Genomic DNA, 10,221 nt, shown 5'->3' on the forward strand with positions numbered 1-10,221 from the left:
GCAATCATAAAGATCCGAGCCTATATAACCTATGTGTTGGCCTCACATAACCCAAATCAGAATTATACAATGTAAATAGTAATACAATGTAAATTTTAGTTGCACTACAGTAATAGTATTAGAACTTCTATTGTATTTTCAAGCTACTAAAAGGTCATTAACATCTTTAACATATTGTCTAATGTTTAAGGGGGCCCACTTCATAAGGGGCCGATAGGGTCAACTTGCCATTGGGCAAGCTGACACCCTGGCCAGTCTGCCACTGATGTGGGGGGGGGGGGGATTCAAAATTTTTTTTTAAATTGTTGTCATTTTTGTTGTGGTGGTGGTTGTTTTTGGCTTAGCCTTCCAGAAGAAAAAATAGAAAATTTGGAGGAATATTTGTTATTATTTATTTATTATTATTACTTTAAATTTCTATCCTGCCCTCTCCGCAAGCAGACTCAGGGCAGCTGACAACATTCACATTCACAAGTTAAAACCAGTAAAAACCAATAAAATATAATTACAATTTAAGATTTTAAAAACATTTCGTGGTGCTGTATCATTACAATATAGGCAAGTTCCGAGAGTTCTGAAGGAACTCAAAGTTGAACTTGTGGATCTTCTAACAAAAATCTGTAATCTTTCATTGAAATCTGCCTCCATTCCTGAGGACTGGAAGGTAGCAAATGTCACCCCCATCTTTAAAAAAGGTTCCAGAGGAGATCCGGGAAACTACAGGCCAGTCAGTCTGACTTCAATACCGGGAAAGTTGGTAGAAACCATTATCAAGGACAGAATGAGTAGGCACATTGATGAACACGGGTTATTGAGGAAGACTCAGCATGGGTTCTGCAAGGGAAGATCTTGCCTCACTAACCTGTTGCATTTCTTTGAGGGGGTGAACAAACATGTGGACAAAGGAGACCCGATAGATGTTGTTTACCTTGACTTCCAGAAAGCTTTTGATAAAGTTCCTCATCAAAGGCTCCTTAGAAAGCTTGAGAATCATGGAGTAAAAGGACAGGTCCTCTTGTGGATCAAAAACTGGCTGAGTAATAGGAAGCAGAGAGTGAGTATAAATGGGCAGTCTTCGCAGTGGAGGACGGTAAGCAGTGGGGTGCCGCAGGGCTCGGTACTGGGTCCCATGCTTTTTAACTTGTTCATAAATGATTTAGAGTTCGGAGTGAGCAGTGAAGTGGCCAAGTTTGCGGATGACACTAAATTGTTCAGGGTGGTGAGAACCAGAGAGGATTGTGAGGAACTCCAAAGGGATCTGTTGAGGCTGGGTGAGTGGGCGTCAACGTGGCAGATGCGGTTCAATGTGGCCAAGTGCAAAGTAATGCACATTGGGGCTAAGAATCCCAGCTACAAATACAAGTTGATGGGGTGTGAACTGGCAGAGACTGATCAAGAGAGAGATCTTGGGGTCATGATAGATAACTCACTGAAAGTGTCAAGACAGTGTGCGTTTGCAATAAAAAAGGCCAATGCCATGCTGGGAATTATTAGGAAGGGAATTGAAAACAAATCAGCCAGTATCATAATGCCCCTGTATAAATCGATGGTGCGGTCTCATTTGGAGTACTGTGTGCAGTTCTGGTCGCCGCACCTCAGAAAGGATATTATAGCTTTAGAGAAGGTGCAGAGAAGGGCAACTAGAATGATTAAAGGGCTGGAGCACTTTCCCTATGAAGAAAGGTTGAAACGCTTGGGACTCTTTAGCTTGGAGAAACGTCGACTGCGGGGTGACATGATAGAGGTTTACAAGATAATGCATGGAATGGAGAAAGTAGAGAAAGAAGTACTTTTCTCCCTTTCTCACAATACAAGAACTCGTGGGCATTCGATGAAATTGCTGAGCAGACAGGTTAAGACGGATAAAAGGAAGTACTTCTTCACCCAAAGGGTGATTAACATGTGGAATTCACTGCCACAGGAGGTGGTGGCGGCCACAAGTATAGCCACCTTCAAGAGGGGTTTAGATAAAAATATGGAGCACAGGTCCATCAGTGGCTATTAGCCACAGTGTATGGAGCACAGGTCCACCAGTGGCTATTAGCCACAGTGTATGTGTGTATATAACATTTTTTGCCACTGTGTGACACAGAGTGTTGGACTTGATGGGCCGTTGGCCTGATCCAGCATGGCTTCTCTTATGTTCTTATGTTAAGTTCTTCTTTTCTGACGGTGATCACCTAATACTCTATATGATGTCGGGTGGCAGTTCTCTCCCGGCTAGATATCAAAGGCCTGTTGGAACAGTTCAGTCTTACATGCCCTGTGGAAAGTGGAAAGATCCCGAAGGCCCTTATGGCCTCCGGGAGAGCATTCCACAATTCTGGTGCTGCCACCAAGAAGGCCCTGGTTCTCTTCGAATGCAACCTAGCCTCTTTTGGTCCAGCGATGGACAATACATTTTTTGTCCCTGAACGCAGTGCTCTCTGGGGAACATGTGAAGAAAGGCGGTCCCACAGATAGACACACCCCTGACCATAAAGGGTTTTAAAAGTCAATACCAACACCTTGAAACGGACTTGGAACACAATAGGTAGCCAGTGTGATTGTGCTCCCATTGGGGAAGCCCCATTAAAAGTCGTGCCACAGTGTTCTGCACTAGCTGTAGTTTCCGCGTCAGCGTCAAGGGTAGCCCCATGTAGAGAGCATTACAGTGATCTATTCTTGAGGTGACTGTAGCATGGATCACTATTGCTAAGTCATCATGCTCCAGGAAAGGGGCCAACTGCCGCACCCGCCGAAGTTGAAAAAAGATGGATCTAGTAGTGGCTGCTACCTGGGCCTCCATTGTGACAGAGGACTCAAGGAGCACACCGAAGCTCTTGACCTTAGGGGCCTGTATTAGTGACACCCCGTCAAAAGCCGACAGACAGATCTCCCCCCCCCCCCGGGACCACCCCAGCTCAAGTAGAGAACCTCCATCTTCGTCGGATTCAGCTTCAGCCGACTCAGCCTGAGCCAAGATGCTATGACTTGAAGAGCCAGGTCTAGATTTTCTGGGGAACAGTCGGACTGGCCACCCATCAATAGATAGAGCTGGGTGTCATCTGCATATTGGTGACATCCCAGCCCATACCTCCTGACAATCTGGGCAAGGGGGCGCATATAGATGTTAAACAACATCGGGGACAGAACTGCATCCTGTGGCACACCACATATAAGTGGGTGCCTTTGGAATGATTCCTCTCCTATCACCACCCTTTGTCCCCGATCTTGGAGAAAGGAGGCCAACCACTGTAAGGCGGACCCCTGAATCCCCACATCGGCAAGGTGGCTAGTCAGTAGCTGATGGTCAACCGTATCAAATGTGGCTGACAGATCTAATAGTATAGTTCTTCTTTTTAATAATAACAGCACCGCTGAGCCGCCCCAATCCAGATGTCGCATGAGGTCATCTATGAGGGTGACCAGAACCGTCTCCATCCCATGACCTGGTTGAAAACCGGAATGGAATGGATCCAGTGCGGAAGTGTCATCCAGGAATCCCAGTAGCTGAATTGTCACTGCCCGCTCTATAACCTTACTCAAAAAGGGAAGGTTTGATACCGGCCAATAGTTTGCCAATACGGCCGGATCTGCAGATGGTTTTTTCAAGAGGGACGGACCGCAGCCTCTTTAAGAGGTGTGAGAAAGATCCCTTCTACCAGGGATCTGTTGACAATACCTTGCAGTGGCTCACGTAGCAACGCCTGGCTAGCTTTTATAAGCCAGGATGGGCATGAGTCCAACCTACAGATCGTAGGGCATACAGCAAAAAGGATCCTGTTGACTTCCTCCAGGCTGAGTGGATTGAAGGAATCTAGAATTGGACCAGAAGACATGCTCGGTGCCCCAAGTTCATTCACTGTATCAATTATGGTGGGAAGGTCGTGTTGGAGTGATGAGACCTTAACTGCGAAAAAACTCACAAAAGCCTCACAGCCAATTTCCAATTCTCTAAATGTTTGGTTTACCTTGCGGTAGAGTTGTTAGTGACCGAATTACACTAAACAATTGTGCTGGGCGCGAAGTCGCAGACACAATCTGGGATGGAAAGTAAGTCTTCTTTGTGGCCCGGACTGCCATCTCATAGGTCCACATAAATGACTTATAAAATGTTCTCGTAGCATCATCGCGAGTGCAATGCCATTGTCTCTCTAGTCGTCTTAATCGCTGTTTCATCGATCGCAGCTCCAGGGTATACCATGGAGCGGATTGTAAATGAGGATGAAGAGGACGTTTGGGGGGCGATCTCGTCGATGGCTGTAGAGAGCTCGTTATTGCAGATCTCCACCAGCTCATCCAACAAGACACCAGAGAGCCAGGAATCCCGTAAAGCCATTTGAAGCCGCAGAGGGTCCATCTAGTTTCACAGGCGAGCTAAAACTTGCTCACCACCTAAACGGGGTAGGGGTGGAACATCCACACGGGCCCTCAGGGCATTGTGGTCAGACCATGGCACTGCCTCAGCAGAAATCTGATCCACTACAACTCCCGCCGCAAAGATCAGGTCTAATGTGTGTCCGGCCCAATGCGTGGGCACTGTTATATATTGGGAGAGTCCCAGTGCTGCCATGGAAGACACTAGGTCCGTTGCCTGAGTGGAAGCCGCATCCTCGGCATGAACATTGAAGTCATCCAGGACTATAAGCCGAGGATGCTCCAGTGCCCAGCCTGCTACAGCCTCCATCAGGGATGGTAAGACACTGGCCGGTGCGTTAGGCGGACGGTACACCAGCCAGATTGCCAAACTCTCCCCAACATCCCACATCAGGCCAGCACACTCTATGCCCACGATCTTTGGCGGCGGAAAACAACTCCTGTGAAATATCTTTGAGTGGAAAAAAACCTTGTCTTAAAAAGTATTTTTATGCATTCTGTATGTACAACATGAAAATGCTGAAGGACATTCTTAGTTTTTCCATTAGAAAAATTTGGGAGTTATGGGAAACATTGAAAAACCTCTAGACATAGCCAACATTTTCATTTAAAAATGTAAATAGTATTGGAAACAATGTGCTATAATACTGTAATGTGTTGAATCAAAATACATTATTACAAATTTCAGTGTTTTCAATGTCATAAAGTTTAGCTTAATATCCAGACATGCTTATTTATTTATTTATTTATTTATTTATTTATTTTATTCGATTTATATCCCGCCCTACCCCACCGAGGTGGGCTCAGGGCGGCTTACAACAGTAAAAGCTAACAGAAATCGGTTTAAATATGATTAAAATTATACAATAAAAACATAAAAACCTAAAAATACAGTAGTAAAAATGCTAGTAGTCCTACCCAATTAATTCATTTTACTGAAGCAAGTGTTCCACTTTTATTTTCCCTGCCTCTCAGAAAACAAAAATTAAAGATACATGTACTATGATAGCATAGGGTGCAGCAGTTTGCAACTCTTTCTCAAGTAAAATCTCTTCTGATTTGAATTCTGTTTTACTCTACTGACTGAAAAAGTTCCCTGCCTGCTTCATTATCTTGTAACTCTCTCCTTCTAATTGAGACTGACCTTAGCTTGAGCTCTGTAAAACATATAACCAGGTATCTGCTGCTGGCAGGTAAACATGCTATTACCCTAGACTTCCTAATTTGGAAATAACATTGCCAGCCTCCAAGAGGAGCCTGAGTTCTCCTGGAATTGCAATTGATCTCCAGATTATAGAGATCAGTTCCCTTGGAGAAAATGGCAGCTTCAGAGGGTGGACTCTATAGCATCACATCCCTGCTGAGCTCTATCTATTCCACCTTCCCCAAGTTCCACCCCCAAATCTCCAGGAATATTCCAACCTGGAGTTGGGAAGTTTTTTTTTAAGATATTGGGGTTGGGAGATGGCTGTGGTGAGAGTGATATTCTAGTAATTGCCCCCATAGCCTCTATGGTACAGACCAGAGAGATTGGAGGCAATCTAGAGAGTCACCCTCAAGGCCTCCAGTTTTAAGGGCTGGTGTGCATGGTCCCACCCAGTCAACTTCGAAGAGAGAGGACAGGAGGTAGATACAGGGGCCAGGCACAAATTCATTAATGGCTGCATGCAGAAATCAACAATTACTACCACACACGTACAGATTTATTGAAGATGTTGCTTTGGTTTGGGAAGAGCTCACTTCATTGGATGATATTCAAAATCTTGTTCTGAAATACATCTCTAAGTCTCCTTTTTGGTTTTGCTGCAGCAAACTAACTCAACCTCCCTACCTACTTGAATTTGCTTTTAGAACAGGTTTGGGGCTAGTTTCAATGAGATACAGCTCAGTTTAAGTGCTGCTTTAGTGTGATCTTGCAGCGAAACGAAGTAGAGTTGCCATATGCCTACTGTGGATGAGAGATCTCCCACCCTTAGCAAGCCTTGCTCACCAGTACTCCAGCAGCTGGTGAAAGAAAGACATTTTAAAAAATATCACTGATTGTGTAATGTCACTTCTGGGAAAACTCATACCTCTCTAGGCATTGCAAAAAACAAGTGTTTCAGCAATTCCTAGACAGCAAATCCTAGAAAGGATTTGGATTTTCTCCAAGTGATGTCAGTCCTCTCTAGGAGTTTCTCTCTATGTATATCCAGTGATTCCTAGAGATGTGTGATATCATTTCAATGATGGCTGCCCTGCCATAACTAGCCAGTCTCCTGTTGGTTATCAGACCAGGCCTTACAACTAGGGTTGCCAATCCCCAGGTGGGAGCAGGGGATCCCCCAGTTTGGAGGCCCTCCCCCCACTTCAGGGTCATCAGAAAGCGGGGGGAGGGGAAGGAAGGGAAATGTCTGCTGGGAACTCCATAATTCCCTAGGGAGACCGATTCCCATAGGAAATAATGGGAGAATTGATCCCCGGGGTATCTGGGGCTCTGGGAGGGCTGTTTATTGAAGTAGGGCTGTTTATTTCAATATAGCATCTGATGCCTCTCCCCAAAATACCCCCCAAGGATCAAAAAGATTGGATCAGGGGGTTCAATTCTATGAGCCCCCAAAGAAGGTGCCCCTATCCTTCATTATTTCCTATGGAAGGAAGGCATTTAAAAAGGTGTGCAGTCCCTTTAAATGTGATGGCCAGAACCCCCTTTGGAGTTTATTTATTATTGTCACACCCTTGCTCCTGGCTCCACCCCTTAAGTCTCCTAGCTCCACCTCCAAAGTCCCCAGATATTTCTTGAATTGGAGTTGGCAACACTACTTACAACCCTAGAAAGAGATGATATGATGAAGTGAGGCACTGACTTAGATGGCTTTTAACACATGCACTCCTTGCCTTGGTATGCATTTCAAGAATTGCTTCTTTGGTTTTGTTGTAGCATTGTTTTAACCTATTGTGTTTCCTGCCTTGGGTCCCATTAGTGTGTGAGAAAGGCATAATAAATAAATGTGTAGCTAAGGGAATATCTACATAGTATGGAGGTAATGTATTTCTGAACACCAGATGCTTGGGACAAAAAACATGGGAATAGAAGGCAAGCAGAATCTTGGAAGTAAAGACCATTCAGTGAGAAGTACATTTACTAGCTGTATGTATGGGGGTGGGAAGTGATGGATTTTAAATTTAAATTTGGAAAGGAGGATGTAACCTCACAAGAAGGGGCAGGATTTGGGGAAGTGACTTTACAGTCACTTGACCTTTGACCTAGAGGTGACTTCATAGGATTGCCATCACAAAGTGCCGTCATATCGTTGCTGAACGTTGCTTTCCTCAAATTACACCCTTCCCAAAAATTCATGATGCCTGCACACTGCTCCTAAGATCTCAAAGAATTGCTCAAACCAGCCATAGCCAGATATGAGAATATTAATAAGTGTTAACTAATTTTTTGTTTTTTCTTTACAAGACCAATGGCAATATATTTTTATTTCTTAATAAGCAATGCACATCCCTATCACAGAATTTAATTCTCATCATATTTGTCATGATTTTCCACATTTATTTACAGCATGTAGCATGATTTAAGCCAATCACAAATATATATTGCTACTTTTAATAGTTTTCCTGAAGCCGTCTGTTTTCCAATAGCTGTTCAAAGAAAAATGCTGTTCAGATAACAGAAGTGTCCAGGTGATGGCTTACTGTCCAACACAATGACTCCATTAATTTAAGCCTCTATTTATTTTATTTTCTGCCACAGGTCTTTAATCCTCTAAGGTTCTCTCCTGAAAATTCAGCTGGTCGTCATCCATATTCTTTCCTTCCTTTTGCTGCTGGAGCAAGGTAAATGTTTAATTCTACATTTTAGACTGAATTTTGTATGTTCCATAAACAGAATTCTGATATTATTTTTCATAAAAAGCATGGCTATATTACTGGTTAGAAAACTGCAGATGGGTCTGAAAAGAATGTACGCTTCTGGAACCTGGTGAAATGTTAAAGTCAATTGTATGTTTCAGGATTAGTTTTCTTTGCCTAAGTACATTATATGCCTTATTTTTGAATGTGTGTTCCTTTTTGCTTTTTCTTTGTAGGAACTGCATTGGACAACAGTTTGCCATGAACGAAATGAAAGTAGCTCTTGCCTTGACACTTCTGCGGTTTGAACTTTCACCTGATCCCTACCACACCCCCATTCCTATTCCACAGGTTGTCACACGATCTAAGAATGGGATCTTTGTTAATCTGAAGAGTCTTCACTGATGCATGATACTACCGCAGTGCTAAATATTGGCAGGCATCATACATATTCAATATATCACTATATGCCTTGTATCTATATAATAAACTCTTTATCTGGCTAGGGGGAAAAATATGTCCGGGTATTAAGCAGGTTGGTTTTAGAAAAGGACAACTGATTACTATCATATTCTTTTGATATATTGCTTGTTGTAAGTATGCCAGGGGAAGCGAGTGTACACTGGCAGTTGCCTTCATGTATCTGCAGGCTGCGTTTGACAGGATTCCAAGGCTACATTTGTAGGGAAAAACTTGAAGCAGCATCAGTGGATAAGCATTTATTATTCTTAATTCAAAAGCTGTATGATTGTCCTACAGCTCAGATTAGATTTGGACAAAGGAGACAGTTAAACAAAACAGTTATTCTCAGTAAAGCCATCAAACTCAGTAAAGCCATATTTTGGCCCCACTTCTTTTCAACCTTTATATAAACAATGTGGCTCAATTTTTTCCTAGATATGAATTTAGGTGGGTAACCATCTTGTTCTGAAGCAATAAAATAAAATTTGAGTCCAATGTAATCTGTTTTACCATGCTACATTCAAATGATCTATGCTCCTCTTTGCTGATGATACAGATCTTATTTCTAGGTCTGTTCTAGGACTTTGTAAACTTTTTAAACTGTTTGCTTGTTATTGCCAGCAGCAATATGCATTCTAAGGACCATTGAGTGACAGCTGAAAGAATTCACTTTCATTGGTGGACTATTTCAAACTGTCAAAGGAGAGTGGCAGTTAGGCAGTTTCAAAAAGTCAGTTACAGAGCTGAAGAGAGTGGAAGACTGACTGGAGAAGAGACCAGAGGTCTTTTGGAGAAGCTCTCAATAGTGTAAAAAAAAAGTCACTAGGCAGAGTCTAATGCAGACCCCTTAAGCGGGGTTTTAAATCTTAGAGACTCTGGTTAGAGACTGCCCATAGAAATGAAGAACAGTCTTTGTATTTGTCCATCAAATAAATATATCTTGAGGGGGAAAACAGTCCCTTTATGAAGCTTAGTGTCCAAAGAGGCGGGACAAGACTGAAAGGCTGGCAGATCAGGTTTTGGAAAAGGGTTTTGAGGTGACAGTGCCAAGTCCTCAAAAAGAGCCACACGCCCAGGTTATTAGTCTGATTGATCAGATAGTAACGATCATGCCACCAGGAGACGGTCTAGTGCAGAGACCTTGGTCTCATACCCCTAGGGACAAAGCTTAGAGCACTCAAGTTTGTGTGAAACTGAGAAAGGAAAACGTTAACCAGAAATATAGTCCTGTCATGAAAAGTTACACCAATGACATTTGTGAAACCTTGAGAGAAAGTTAAGTAACTTTCAGGGAAACACGATAGCATGTATAGCTAGTCACCTCAGAAGTAACTTGGAAACTACAGCTAATGCAGAAGCTGTGGCATGGCTGTTAATGGGTCTCCCCCAATGGGAGCTGAAAAAACTGCACTGGCTACCTATTGTGTTCTGAGTCCATTTCAAGTTGTTGGTATTGTCCTTTAAAGCCCTTTATGGTCAGGGGCCTGTCTATCTGCGGGATCGCCTTTCTCCACATGTTCCCCAGGGAGCACTGCGTTCAGGGACAAAAAATCTATTGTC

The 10,221-nt window shown here is 43.3% G+C and overlaps 1 protein-coding gene across 1 annotated transcript in view; it reads left to right on the plus strand.

The window, feature by feature from the left end:
- LOC132566596 (cytochrome P450 4B1-like) overlaps positions 1 to 8,646 on the plus strand; it is an 85,512-nt gene extending 76,866 nt beyond the window's left edge. Inside the window, exons 11-12 of the mRNA XM_060231780.1 lie at positions 8,102 to 8,184; positions 8,436 to 8,646. Of these exons, the coding sequence (XP_060087763.1) occupies positions 8,102 to 8,184; positions 8,436 to 8,604 (252 nt within the window). The 3' untranslated portion in view covers positions 8,605 to 8,646. The remainder of the gene's footprint in view (positions 1 to 8,101; positions 8,185 to 8,435) is intronic.
- Positions 8,647 to 10,221: the final 1,575 nt, after the last annotated feature.

Source organism: Heteronotia binoei, chromosome 2, assembly GCF_032191835.1.
Source record: "Heteronotia binoei isolate CCM8104 ecotype False Entrance Well chromosome 2, APGP_CSIRO_Hbin_v1, whole genome shotgun sequence".
In the NCBI taxonomy this organism is placed as follows: domain Eukaryota; kingdom Metazoa; phylum Chordata; class Lepidosauria; order Squamata; family Gekkonidae; genus Heteronotia; species Heteronotia binoei.